General features: G+C 43.5%; 1 protein-coding gene across 3 annotated transcripts in view; it reads left to right on the top strand.

Annotated features, from left to right (window-relative positions):
* Positions 1-15433, top strand: part of LOC108410498 (retinoic acid receptor beta) — a 297200-nt gene that overhangs the window by 207790 nt on the left and 73977 nt on the right. For all 3 annotated transcript variants that reach the window (XM_037546495.1, XM_037546517.1, XM_037546532.1), the window contains one exon: positions 12042-12183. In XM_037546495.1, coding sequence (XP_037402392.1) covers positions 12042-12183 — 142 coding nt within the window. The remainder of the gene's footprint in view (positions 1-12041; positions 12184-15433) is intronic.

Genomic DNA, 15433 nt, shown 5'->3' with positions numbered 1-15433 from the left:
TTTCTGTGACGAGGTCTCAGGTCAGATTTCTGTTGACTGTTCTTAATGAAAGTTCTTAACCTCCCACGCCAGTTCTGACGAGTCAGTTAAGGCCTAATGAGTTAATTAAGACATAACGATAATAACATAATAATTAAGGCCTATTTCCTTGTAGGGTGTCCACACCTTTGCGCTTATGCTGCATTTTTTTAAATCAAATAAAATGCGACTGCATTTAATGTTACTGCCCAAAAATGTTATTTTTAAAAGTTTGTTGCAGAGGTTTTAATGTTTTTACTTCCAAAATGTGTAATTTGTGTCTTTGTATAAGTAATATTTAAAAAAAGAAGTCAGTAAGGCTCTGAATGAAATGAGCTGTAAAGAGACCACGCAGACTGCCTCCCCTCTCAGTTCTGAGCACTGATAATGTCCATGACCTCCGTCTGCTGGGTGGAGTACAGAGCAGGCCGTCTGGATGTATGTGCTGGCTGCATGAACAGGACACGCTGGCTGTGCTTCTGCTCACCATCATGGGCTCATAAGTTTCTCTGAGGTGGTTTTTAATACCTTTATTTACTCTCTGCTGTCTGCCTGGAGTGCTGTAGGGATGAGGAACAGCCTCTACTGAGAGGGAGAGAAGAGAGAAGAGAATGGGAGGCGGGGGTAGAGCCACAGAGAGTAAGAGAAGGTAAGAGCAAGGTGGCTGGTCTACGTGGGCGCTGAAGAAGAAATAAAAAAACATAGGTCTCCCACACAGAGGTGGCTGCATAGGCAGGCTGAGATTTTCCCAGGAGCTCTAATTCAAAAACACACAATATTCAGAGTCTTGGAATCTGATATAACCCCTTAAATGGCCGGGGTCTGTCAGTGGGCCCAAAGTTTTATTACACTTATATAATCTAAGAATACCTCAGCCAGTTTGCACTGAAATCCCTGCCGTTGCTCGTTAATAAGCCTGGGTATGTAATAAGCCAGTGATTCCAAGCTAATTTAAACTCTACAGATAAATCTCAAATGAAGTTTTGCGACTGCAGCATTATATCGCCAGTGTGTCTGTCTGGTGCTGGAAGCACATAAGAGTTTGTGTCAATATGGGGTTGAATACCAGAGGTGGGAGAAAGTCACTAAGTTGCAAGTAACAAGTCTCAAGTCTTCACACTCAAATCCCGAGTGAAGATAGTCAAGTCTCAAGTCGAGTCCCAGGTCAGTAATGAGGTCAATGAGTCCTAAACCAGTCAGTCTGCATTCGTCAGCTGATTTAAGGCCATAGCACTGAATGATGGGAACAGTACTGTGGTCTTTTAATGACAGTGCGTTAGTGTGGTGGAGCTGCATATTAATTCATTTATTTATTTTTACCCTTTCAACTAAAATATAAAACCCATGGTGCACAGATAACCATGACAGGCATGCCGGTGTCCACCGTGAGAAGTGAAAAGAACTTTTAAAGTATTGCTGAACTTAATTTTAAAAAGAAAAACTTTTAATTTGAAGATAACTTCGATGATGGGAACATTGGGTGTGTTAGCTCAGCAAACTAAAAACAACCACGTTTGAATTGAATTGGACTGAAACCAAAATTCCGCCCAATGACCGCTGGGATAGGCTCCAGCACACACACCCCCCCACGACCCTGAGGGAGAAGTGGCTTAGAAAATGTGTGTGTGTGTGTGTGTGTGTGTGTGTGTGTGTGTGAATCCAAAACGACTGGGCTGAACAAAGTTCACAGAAAAGACAGCAGACTGACGGTGAATGTACGAAGCTGAAGTTGACTTTTTCCTCCAGCTTCTTATCTGTATTTGCCGTTCCACCTTAAATGGTGCAGCAGTTACGTTCCAGAACCGTCAGCGCCATTTAAGGTAGAATGGCAAATTCCAGCACACGCACAGGTCGCCAGTCAGACATACACGTTCACACCTAGGAGCAACTGAGCATGTCCAAACGGCCTGACTGCATGTCTCTGGACTGTGGGAGGAAACCCAGACAGACACGGGGAGAACATGCAAACCGGTCACCAGCCAGGGACTCAAACCCAGGCCCTCCTTGCTGCGAGGTGACGGCGTCACCCACTACTGGTCTGAGTGGATCAAACACGGCAATGCTGCTGGAGTTTTTAACCACTGTGTCCACTCACTGTCCACTGTATTAGACACTCCTACCTCATCGGTCCACCTTGTAGATGTAAAGTCAGAGATGATAGCTCATCTGCTGCTGCACAGCAAGAAGGGCCTGAGTTTGATTCCCCAGCTGGGTGACCAGGGTCCTTTCTCCTGGACTAAATCCTCAGGGCAGTGTTTGGACAGTATTGCACTGCAGGATGCAGTGTACTACTACTGTCATGATGAGACAAAGGGCAGTTAACAAAGGAAAACAGACCATAATGACCCTTCAAAGTGTTGTTTTTCTCCTTCAGAGAGATTTAGAGAAAGCCAGGGTGTCAGTGAGTACATCTCCTACACCATCAGAAGGCACCTGGAAACTGGAGAAGACTCTGACTCTGACAGACTCAAAGCCCCAGCAGAGTCAGCAGACTGATCGCTGAGGGTCAGCAGTCAGCTCACAGGACAACAGGTTAACACTGGTCGAAGAGAAGGTCTCAGTTTCAGCTGTGAAGAGAAGACTTGGACCTGCAGGTCTGATAGGTAGAGTGGCAGAAAGAAAGGCGTCAGTAAGCGGGCAAACTAAGAAAAAGAGGCTCTCCTGGTCCATGCAGTACCACCAGTGGACTGCTGGAAGAAGGTCTTACAGACTAACGAAGCAAAATTCGAAATGTTCCGTTTAGTTTTTTAGGTGAAATGATGGTTCCTCACCATCTTCTAAACAGGGAGGAAACATGATAGTCCGGGGCTCTTTTGCTGGGCCCAGAGTCGGTGCCTTGCGAGTGACTGGCACCCTGAACCAAACAGGCTGCCTCAGCATTTTGCAATGAAGTTTGTCTACTAAAAATGTGGAGAAAAGTTTGTTAAAACAAGGTCCACTGGTGGTTTTGGAAAGTCAATAAAATGTGTATTTTTCTGTTGGTTCCTGGTCCCTGGTTCCTATTACCACCACTGTAAAGAACTATCAGGCAGATCTAAACATCTGCATTATATATAAACGCTATATATATATATATATATATCTCGCATCGCAGTCAGTGAAACAAAACCTTGTATCTCCATTTTTGTCATTTTTTCAGTTTTTAGTATAATTTGAAAATGCCTGTTGTCCTTTACATTTCATGAAGAATGGATTGAAAGAAATTGTTTAAAATGACTTGGAAAAAATTCTGGTTCCATTGACTTACATGAAAAATAATGTAGGTTTTTTTCTTCTGCTGTAAAATTGCCATTTTGTTATTTGTGTGTATATATATATATGTGTGTGTGTGTGTGTGTGTGTGTGTGTGTGTGTGTGTGTGTGTGTGTGTGTGTGTTTATGAGAGGTAAACAGCGAGTGTAATTAATAAAACAGTACTGATGTCAGATGAACTGTGTTTCTCCGACTAGAAAACCTTCCACCAGCCGGCGCTGATAAAGAGAAAGAACAGGGAGAGACGGTGCGGAGAGGGAGAGGGAGCGAGGGGTGGGACACTGTGTAGCGTTAGCCTTGCTGCCTGTGTTCTGCCTGTCATAATAATCTGTGGGAGCTGTGAGAGCAGGACACAAGGCCCACTAACGCACAGGCCGCTAATGTGATTTGTCAACGCTTGACAACATGAAAGCAGCGCGGCTTTCGCGCAGGAGAAGCCAAATGGAGCGGGTCATCTCCGCTCCGCTCATGAAAAGAGCCCACGTGTGGGACGGGAAAATGGATTTGATTGTGTAACCATTGCCTATATTCTTCTCTCTCTCTCTCTCTCTCTCTCCTCCCTTTGAAAACTTCCCTCGCTCTGAGCAGTGCTGCTATGTTTCGTATGGTGCGTTTCCAGACCTTAAAGCAGGAGGGAGATGTTATCATGTTATGTAATTATTATATTTAGAAGACGCCGCTGAAAGCCGCCAAGGGCAAAGCAGAGCAGATGAATGGTGTCAAATCAGAGTCAAGGAGTGACAGAGAAAGAGATCTGATCCATCTGCAGTCCAGCGCAGGGAACTGCAGTCTGTTTTTCGGTCATTTAGGTCACTCGCTTTAATAGTAATGACACCGCTCTGATTATTATGACACAGAAGTCATGAAGATGATGACACGGTCCAGAAACTTCAGAGGATCAGTTACGTCTTACAGGCAGAGTGTTGGTCTGGCAGTAGACCTCCCGGAGCGCCACCCCCCATCCCGGAGGCTTTTCCCAACAGGCCTGTTTTAATTGCATCAAACTTTTAAAGGCGGTGTCAGACACCCACAGGGCGGAGGTGGACAGTGGTGTTGGGTTGCGCTGTTGTTTTTGGAACAATAGGCCTGGATGGTTCTCTTCAGTCCCGGCTGCTGGCTGAAGGGCTGAAATGTGCTATGACAGACGAAGACTTTGGGTCTGTCGCTGGTCTTCTGGCCAGTTAAAGAGGGGGCATTTTAACCGGGGCTGATTGAGTCGCTGTTTTAATGTCTGACATTAAAAGAGTGCAGCTTTAATTCCATCCTACATTATTTACTGCTGACAGACCCTGTGAAGGGTCAGTCTGGCACTCTACACTACTATATGTACATAAAGCACAACATTACAGGATTACATTAATGGCGTTACAGTTGCGTGCAAAAGTTTAAACAGTCAAATGACGTGTTTTGTTGGTTTTCAAGGTGAAAATATAGAAACACATTCTATTTAATTTTTACATTTCTATTTAAGTAAAGTAAAGTAACTTTGCTGACATTTTTCACAGGGTAAAACAAAGTTGGGTAGCAATCCTAACGGTACATAAACAAAAAAAATTAAACTAGGAATAAAGCAAAAATATAGGCTAACGTAAAATAAAAAAGAAACCCTATATAATGTAAATTATAGTAAAAACAGAAAATTAACCTAAAATATTTTAAAATTAAATTCTAAAAGTAAAATAAGTGAAATAGAGAGAGGGGAATATTTCTGTTTACAGATTTAATAATAAATCTAAAGTGCAGGTGAATATTTTTAAAAGCATTAATATAAAATATTTTATGATAGTTTTGAGAAGATTTTTGACAAAGTTTTGTATAGTCCCCAAAGAAAATGCGTTATTTTTTTCCCAGTTTTATTTTACCATCAACATTCCATGTTAAACTCGTGTGGGTTCTCTGGTGGTTCTAGATAGTAAATAAAATGTCTATATCTGTGTTGTAGTCATGGCGACCCCTGGTACCCATCACCACCACCGTAAAGATGTCTGAGTCTCTATAATCAACCACTTCACACCAAACCGCCCTGAATGGTTCTGTTCTCAGCTAAATTCTGCAGATATTAAAAAAAAAAACGTGGAATTTCCCTTTAAGCAAAAAGTCCATATCAGAGATGAACCTCTGTGGCACAATCACGAAAATAAAGAAAATCTTTATTTATAGACATAGTATTAATTTTAAGCGTGTTAATTAATGAAATGTGTATATATATATTTACACACACACAGCATTGTGTGACGTTTTTGGCATCTAAACAAATGTTTAACCAGTTGACCTCAGCAGTGAGTTTATCACAATATACATTAGAATAAAGTCGTATTCATAATTCAAATAAACAGAAAAACAATAAAAAGTAACGAGAATTTCTCGGGTCCATATTTTTCCTGGACACCTTCACAGCCGCCACAGAGACTCGTTAATATCATCAATTACATCATGAGCTCAATTTACTGAGCACTGATTGGTCAAACCAGGAGCTGCTTTTTAACTACATATAATACTGGGCTAATTATTAATTAATATTCTATAAATTTTGTTTATTCAGATATTAACATTTTCTCAGCAAATAAACACAAACTACACAAATAAATAGATTTTGAAAATGTGTCTTGCCTAGAACTTTCACACAGTACTGTATATATGTGTGTATGTATATATATTTATATATCACTGTTGTTGAAAGAAAAGCTTGAATCTCCATTTTTAACGTTTCCAGTTTTTGACATAATTTGAAAATGCGAGACAGAAGCCTAGTTACAGTGTTAGCCAATGCTTCATAGTGATAACAGCATGTTAGCTTTAATTACTCTCTGAAAACACAATGTGACAGAACCTTCCAACCGTCAAAATAAAGTGCCAGATGAGACTAAACTGTACAAGTACAATAAACAATATCAATTAAAGAAAAAAGCACAAGGCTGAAGCTGAGCCCACCCTAAAGCGTCATGTGGGTCACTGTTCGGGAAGTATTGTGCCTGTTTTTGCCTCCCATGTCTTTCAACCTGAGCTAAGAGAAAAGCACCGGGTTTCTCTCCCGGCCAGCCATCTGTGCTCCTCACTAAACCGTCTGGAAAGATAAGGCCTGTTCAGATAGCAGACAGGGAAGCCAAGGAACAGAAGAGGAGGGTAATCGAGGGTCTCTTGTCCATCTTGTCGGGCATTGAAAAGGGGTCTGTTCGGCTGTGGCCGCGCGGGTCTTTCTCCGTGCCCCGCTGTTATCTTCTGGGGTTTCGTGTTCGTAGGGAGGGACAAAGGGCGGCTTTGTGCGGCCAGGACTCTCTTTCCTTTACCCGCCGGCTTTTCAGCGGCACCCGGCCTCAGCCTTCACCTCTGCCGTGTTCTACAGGGAAACGCACAAAGGCGGACCGCAACATTCTTCCCCTGATCCATCTCGCTCGTTGGCTAGCTGTAACCCGACACAACCCCCCTCCTCCCCTCCCGCTGTCTGTCCCCTCACCTCCCTCCACAACCACAGGTGTAAGTAATATCTGGGCTGTATCTCTCTCTCTCTCTCCCTCCCTGTCTCCCTCACTCTCTCTCCTGGGTCTCCGGTGTCCTCTCCACTTTCGGTGGCGGCGATAAGATGTCTGTGCGATTAAGAGGGAAAGTAATCCTGCCCCGGGCCCGTACTGAATGCTCAGGCAACACAAAAGCGGCGGGACGGGGGCGGGGAGGTGAGCGAGGGAGGGGGGAGGGGGCGCTTGGACGAGGGGTAAATAATTGATGGGCAGCACTTTCGTTTTTTTAATCTGTAAACGAGAAGCCCAGTGATGCTTCGGCCCGCAGTGTCACCCAATCCCACCACCATTAAGATAACAAGATGGAAGATAATGATCCTAGTTAAGACGCAGTTTACATGGCAGTGGAAGGAGGGAGGTTGATCGGTCTTGGCTGGATCCTTGGAAGAAGACCCTTTGGGAACCTGATGAGGTGGATCTGTGCATATGTCCATAAAACCACGGCAAGCTGGACTCCCATCAAAGACGCCGCACGAGGACAGACGAGAGTTATCTTGTCCATTAATCTGCTCCGTTTACATGCCACCTGGCGTAAGTCGCCCGGGAACAGAATTGTCCACGGCCGAGCGCGCCGAGAATTATCAAAGCATCAGTGCCTCCGGGTCAGTTTAATCACAGGTGACCCTTCAGTCGGAGCGGGAAAGAAAGAGAGAGATAAGGACCTAAAGAAAGGAAGACCGAAGTATAAAATGGAACGAAGAGAAACAGTGAGTGCTGGCGATCCTCTAAAAGGCCAGGAGAAGTGCTGGAGAGGACCAGAGACCAGTGACAGTAAATGCAGCTACTGGACATGCATGCTAACTAACATTGCATTACAGCCAATTTGCATTTACAAAAACAAGCCTTTATTAAAAGGCCTGCATTTTATATTTGTATCATATTGCGCTTTTTGACCCGAGGTCCACTTCTTGCATTTGTGTTTTCATGAACCAGAAAAGCAGTCATAATTCATTTTAACGTGACTGTTTTCCAACCTTTCTCTATGCCTTAGAATTAAAAGGGCTGTTTTTGTTACTAAGCCTTTATGCAGTTATATGTAAATGACCTCATTTATTAACAGACCTCCTTCCTCTAAATATCACTTCCGCTTTACCGAAAAACCAAGAGCAGGCCTTCAGGAGTGTATACTAGCTTGTGGTTAGCACATTGTTATACAGTGTTGTGTATATATATATATATATATATATATATATATATATATATATATATATATATATGTGTGTGTGTGTGTGTGTGTGTGTGTGTGTGTGACACATAGTGCTGAATGCTCTAATAAACTAAAAAAGGAGATATGAACATAACATACAACGGTATTTCCAAAAAAGTTGGGATGCTGTAAATGTACATTTAAATAAAAACTGAACGCAATGATGTGCAGATCATTTTTTAACTGAAAATACCACAAAGACAGCACATCCAATGTTGAAACTTAGAAATTTTACTGTGTTTTAAAAGATGTATGTTCATTTTGAACTTGATGCTAGCAACACCAGTTAAAACTCTACAGTGCAAAGACAAAACCATTTGTGTAAACAGGATCCAGAAACACTGCCACCTTCTCTGGGCCTGAGCTCATGGATGGACTAAGGTGAAGTGGAAAAGTGTCCTGTTGTCTGACGATTCAAAATTTTATTTACTTGTTTTTTTTTCTTTCCAATCATGGATGCTGCATCATCTGGGCTAAAGAGGAGAGGAACCATCCAGTTTGTTGGGGAGCATTATTGCACCTGGCACAGGTGATGATATACACAGGATTTGGCCACACATGCTGCTATGCATCCAGACAGTGTCATTTTCAAGGAAGGCCTTGCTTATTTCAGCAAGACAAAGAACCAGGTTCTGCACATATTACAGCAGCATGGCTCCATAATAAAAGCTCAAAGTGCCAAACTGGCCTGTCTCTAATCCAGACCCATCAACTATTGAAAACATTTGGCACATTATGAAATAAAAAATATGACAAATGAGACCCCGAACTGTTGAGCATCTGAAATCCTGTGTCAGTGTGGATGAAAGCAGAGCTGATGAAACACCGAGGTAAACATGTCCCCATCCCAACTTTTTTGGAACATGGTGCTGGTGTCATACGTTTTTCTCAGTTTCAACATTTGATGTGCTTTGTACATATTTTCAATTAAATATAGGGTCTACATGATTTACACATCATTGGATTCAGTTTTTATTTATATTTTTCACAGCATCCCAATTTTGTTGGAAACAGGGTTGAATTTCATTCGCTCTTTTTAGAAATAAGTTGAATCAAAACACCACCGTATTGTATTGAATTGACTTGTACATTTTGTAAATCTTCACACCAAGTCATAGGCAATATATATAATGTGTATATGTGTGTGTGTGTGTGTGTGTGTGTTCAGTCACCTGAACATGTCTTTTATGCATCACAAAATGCCTAGTTTCTCTCATTATTATTTTTCAAGTAAATCTATTATGCATTATTCCTTCACATTATTCTTCACAATGTCCTGGTCGGATTTCTTGTGTTCATAAAATACCATCAGTAAATAAAGTCAACACTTTTCAGAGGCTTTACTAAATCTAGTTTTATAGATTAGCTGGCATATTAAGTCCCTTCACCTTTTAATAAGAGCCATTTTTAATAACCAAAGTAAACCTGAAATATATATATATATATATATGTGTGTGTGTGTGTGTGTGTGTGTGTGTGTGTGTGTGTGTGTGTGTGTGTGTGTTTTATGATAATATTGCTATATAACACTAGCCCTGCAGAGCTGGGCTGAAAATGGCTTATTCACCAGCTTTTTTTCTCATTTCACAATTTACCTTAAATGAAGTGGCACTTGCACACTGGCAACTGTTCACGTGAATAAGAAGCCAACTTCACGCGTGTCCCATGCGCTTGTGAATTTGATAAGTGAATTTGGAAATCTAGCTGCTTACGATGATACGAGACGAAGTGCAGCAATCGGTCTGTTGTCCTTCTTAGGCTAAGGCTAACCCCAAGAGACCAGCCATTCCTTTGCGTCTGCTGCCTCAAAACAAAGTGGAATACAGAGTTTTCGTTTAATACTGGACTGAAACATCCCTAACTCAGACGTTCAGCTAAACAGGGTACCGTTAGCGTGGTTTGCACTGATTGTTCGTGGCGATATCTTAACCATTGTGAGAACTCATGCCTGAGGAAGGATTTCATCCAGCCCACTACTAGTTAAACCCCTAGTGCACATGCATCTACATGCGCGCTCAAACACACTCACTCTGCATTTCAAGGCCGCCTCAATGAGGCACTTGGCCAGCCCCTGACTACATGACCTTTGCGGTCACTGGGATGTGCAGGCTTATGGCCACTCCAGCCTTGGGACCAGCCACCCAAGCTGAACACCATAAGCAGGAGCCATACAAACCCGCGGCCCATCTCCATCCATCAGAGCGCGGGAGAATGACGCGCAGGAAATGCGGCGAGCTGAGATCACCGTGAATAAAGACGTCTATTAGCAGAATGAAGAATCTTTCACCGGGCGAGGTGACCTCAGCGCGGCCACGTGACGTCCATCAAGGAAGGCCGTTGGCTGGCGGGCGAGAGTGAGCGATGTGAGAGGCGGGAGCAGATGGGCTCCGGGGCCGGCCGCTTCTGCCCTCCGCTCTAATACGCTACCCATCATGCATTCTGCTCGGCCTCTAATGAAAGCGCAAGGCCCCATCAGTCACGGAGCGCGAGGCAAATGGAAATTTGGCTGTCCTCAGGAGAGACGTGCGCGCACACATCCGTACATGACTGATCATCATCGCCGCCGACCGCAGAGCAACAACATATTAATATTCACTAAAAAACCTTTAAGGGTTTTTTTTAACATTCTTTTTTTCAAGGAAGACTGACTGTCGTTTTTGCATTTCTGCGCCAGTCAGACGGATCGCGCTCGCGGACCAGCGAGATACAGCATTCCTCTCATTACAGCATTCCCCAACCTTGTTAATTTAGTTTCTGTCATTATTTATAATGCATATAAATCCATTATCCCTCCACGTTAGTCTGGGTTCATATTTAGACCAGGTCCTTCACGACGTCCTGCTAAGAAATACAGTTATATTCGAAGCTTCTGGTCGGGCCTCTTGTGCTCGATGAGAGACACAGTAAATAAAATCATGAACACAGATGGCCAAGGTAAATTTGGAGGCCTCCCTAGAGAATAGCTCTCCATTAGGTCCGTCAGCAGAGAGGCTGTTTGTCTGGAAGTAGAAATTCCCATAAAGAGGGGGGGGGTTGTTTCAGCTGGCTGCTTAATTACTTGGATATCCTTGACACATTTAGAAGACGAAGCGCTTTACAGGAGTACATGACCAGTGATCTCGTGTTTATTATTTTATTGGGTAATATTTGGATTTTTGCATGTCTTTTATCTTTGAAAAGCCCATTTCCTGCATCACTCATGTCATTTTTCCCCTGAGGATCACATCAACTCTCAGAAATAAAGGTCCTAAACTGTCGCTGGGGTGGTTCCCTCAAGGCTGCATCTCAGCACCTTCAGTCAGGGAACATAACTGAACCATAATCCACTGAGATGATCTGTTGTAAGATGGACTGACTCCACACACCCTGCCTCGCCTCGCCTCCAGGCTTTTACTCTACTGCTCTGTTTTAAAACATTCGGTTATGAAAAGGAACAAATACCAACTTTTCACCTGGAGGAACTGATTTAAGCTCCACAATCAGACCTTAGAACCACTGTAGAACCTTTGAGGGAACATTTACACTGTTTGTACCTTGATGAATGAAACATGTACCTGATCAGAACCTTTATATCCTATAGTCTATGACGTTTGTGTAGGTTTATGTACCAAAAAACAGCCATAATTAATTTCAAATTGCCGTTAAACAGGCTGTTTTTGTTACTGTGCCTTTAAGACGGATATATGTAAATGAGCTCTGTTCTGATTGCACTGTTTTGTGCCTCGTTTAAAAAAATCCAGCTGAAACGCTCCTCGTGAATGGGCGGGGCTAAACTGCTGTAATCCTGAATAGGTGCACATACATAAATGCATTGAGTTTTGTGACATCACAAAAACAGTCAAATCAAACAGGCTGCTTATGTAACATCCACAGACTGTATGGAGTTGGGAGTGAGCGGTAAAATTTCCAGCTTTAACCGTGTTTATATACATCAAATGCTTCTTTTCAAGCTTTTTCCATGATACGGGCCCTTTATCTGATCTTTAATGTCCATGTGCGTGTGAAAACTCATCCTGAATTAAAACTCTCTCTCTCGGTTTTTTTTCCAGGGGTTCTTCCGTAGAAGCATCCAGAAGAACATGGTGTACACGTGTCACAGGGACAAGAACTGCATCATCAACAAGGTGACGAGGAACCGCTGTCAGTACTGTCGGCTACAGAAGTGCTTCGCAGTCGGAATGTCCAAAGAGTGTGAGTGCTGGAGCCGTGCTAACCTGCTAAGCCTTGTGCTTCGTTCTCATGTTTGCTGTAGACAGATGGCGACAGACGGAAAGTTCCATTGGTTTGATTTGAGCCATGACCGAAAATTTTCCGTCCGCAAGCTTCAGCGTTCGATAGAGCGCAGTGGTGAGCGGAAAGTTCCGGCAAGAGTTCAGTCCTGTGACTATTAACATGTTTTATACCACAGTTAGTCCCGGCCACGCGAGCTGATTGGTTGAGAGCCGTTCTAACTGCTGTTATTTCACCACAACATCACAGGTTTATCCACAAACACTATCACTCCACTGAGATGCTGTTGCTAAGCAACGACTCTGACAGCTGTGGGAGGCGCTCAAGCCATTTTACTTCTTACTTCGCCACATACAGAAAACGGACACTGTTAAGGTCACATCTGACCGACAGCCGATTTGGTCAGTCGGTCTGTGTGGAGCTGGAGAACGAACTGCCGGCTGAGCAGCGAGTGGGCGGAGCTCGTTACTCTGACGTAGCATCAAGCTGCTCGTTAAGGAGCTATAATTAGGAGGAAGGAGCTGAACATTAAACCATATTAAACGCCGCGTTCATTCATTTCTTACTGTATTTATTTAACTGCTGTATTAAAGCAGTAGAACACTGAGGAGGGAGTTATCACCAATAACATCACGTGATATCGCGATGACACACTCCCTCTCATGTTCTATTGCTTAAATATCACAATCAGAGTCAACATGACAAAAATCAGCAGCCCGAATAAAAAGGGAGTCGTGAAGGAAACGTTTTGGCCGCTGTGCTTGAGTAAAAGGCCGCATTGAATAAGCCAATAACAAACAATCAAAATCAAACCGAATTATAATTTACACTCCTAAAAAGATTCACTCGGCCCCCCATCAGCATCTAAATCCCACCAAACGGTCTCATTACTTTGTGCTGCTTTTGTGTGGTTTGTGATGATAAAAGACATATTTGTGCTATGTTTATTTTTAAGTTATCAGATGAACAGTTGCCATGAGCAACGACATCATTAAAATTAAAATAGCACGAATGCAGCACAAATGAGTTGGATCATTTTGGCACCATGTGGACGTTGATGGGGCGCTGAGTGAAACTATGGTTTTATAAGCCTTATTAGTCCCACAACGGGGAAATTTCACCTCTGCGTTTAACCCGTCTGTGCAGTGAAACACCACACACACACTAGTGAGCACACACACACTAGGGGGCAGTGAGCACACTTGCCCGGAGCGGTGGGCAGCCCTATCCACAGCGCCCGGGGAGCAGTTGGGGGTTAGGCGTCTTGCTCAAGGACACCGCAGTCATGTTCAAGGACACCTTCCGGTCACGTGGCTGGTTCCCTGACCTCCAGCCCACGACTGCCCCATAACTTGAGAATTAAAATAGCACAAACATGTTTTTTAACAGCACAAACGACTTTTTGTGAGATTTAGACGTTGATGGGGGGGCTGAGTGACGTCACAGATAATAAAATGTAATGTTTAATTTTCTCAAAAACGCTGCCAGTACAAACAATGATCCTCAAACGAATGGTAGCATTTTTATTCCATGTCTGACCACAAGGGGGCAGCTTCACAGAGGTGTTACCACCACTGTTGGCAGATGCTTGTTTCACATATCATTTGTGTGGTAGTTGCAGTGCCTCATATCTACAACCGCAAGGTCACAGGTTCAAATGCCTTCATGGTAAACCTTAGAAAATCAGATTAAAGGTCAGGAGTGAGTGCTGTGTTAGCGCTGCGCTCTGTAGCCGCAGCCCTGAATACGCGAGTTATAATGCCAACGTGTTCTGACATAAAAGCTGTCACTTCAGGGCCTCTTAGGGAAATGTTAGAGGAAATGCCAGACAGCCTGGTGGCCTTTTTCTTTTAAGTGCTGCTGGAGCTCACCTGCATTGTCATTGCTGCTTCCAGCGGTAATAGAACACTGATACCGTCGTAACCGAAAGCTTTGCGGTTGTTGAGGTACGGCTGGAAATGACAGAATGAAGGTAGATACCTTTCGGTTATGGGCGTCATTGTTGCCTTTGGAGCCTTTCCATAGCTCACAGATAACTCACCGACACGTCACGTCTTTATGGCTTCTCCTGCACGCGCCTGCTTCACTGCTCGCTCGCCTTAATTTAATAAATGCGTTTCCTAAGATGCGCCGCCGAGCGGTTCACGCGAAATTGGAAAAAAACGCGGCCGATGTTATTGTGGCACATCAGGACACCCAGCGATTGGCGTCTTGCTCCTGCCGTACCTGAAGTCGCCCTTGAAATAAGGGACTTCAGCTGTTGCTGATGCATCATTGCACTGACTGCGTCGCCGTGCCTGTTCCTACAGATCTGAGCGGTTCACATTTCACACGTTATTGGATCCCTTCGATTGCATCAGCAGTTATGGCCCACGTCCACTTCGCGCTCCATTTGCCGCGGCAGAACATCCCGATTCCTTCCTTTCAGGACAAAAGTGCAATCCAGACGGTGATTTCTTAATGCTCATCCCTCTCTCCTCTCCTCTGTTCGGAGATGGGCGTTTGGCTGAGCGTTATCGCAGTAGGTTTACGGTACGTGTTGCACCTGCTCCTGTGACGGATGGAGCAGGATGGCTCTGTTGGAGATGGGATGGTAGACTGGTTCTGTTGGAGGAAACCAAGCCAGTGGAGCAGGGAGGGAATGGAAGAGAGGTAATAGGGCTCATCAGGGCTAAGTGTGATGGTAATGGTTGGCATTCTGGCTACTGTTAGATGATTCTATCCAGAGCGGGACGGGTCCAGGGTGGAGTTGGGTGAAGCCATGAATCGTATCACTATTCAGTCTGGATAGTGAAGAAAACAAAAAGCGTCTGAACGATTCTGGTTAAACTACGTGTTTTGTAGATTTTTTAAGTGGAATTAAGTTAACATGTCCTCATTAGCAGAGGTCACTAACAGACGGACCACAGCCCGAGCCCGGACTCAGACGCTGTCCTATGGTTAGCCCTACATACTAGAACACTGTATAAGAGCACTACATACAGCACTGTGTGAAAGTCTCAGGCACCCAAGACACATTTTCAAAATGTATTTATTTGTGTAGTTTGTGTTTATTTGCTGAGAAAAGTGTTAATATTTGAATAAACAAAATTTATAGAATATGAATTAATAATGATTTTATATATATATATATATATATATATACATAAAACAGTGATTTTCTGGACGTTAGTGTGTTTGTTTACCCATCTCCAAGCCTCTCCTGGAGGAA

The sequence above is a fragment of the Pygocentrus nattereri genome, chromosome 1, assembly GCF_015220715.1.
Source record: "Pygocentrus nattereri isolate fPygNat1 chromosome 1, fPygNat1.pri, whole genome shotgun sequence".
Taxonomy (NCBI): domain Eukaryota; kingdom Metazoa; phylum Chordata; class Actinopteri; order Characiformes; family Serrasalmidae; genus Pygocentrus; species Pygocentrus nattereri.
Note: the sequence above shows the minus strand (reverse complement) of the source record. Positions and strands in the feature narration are given on the sequence as shown.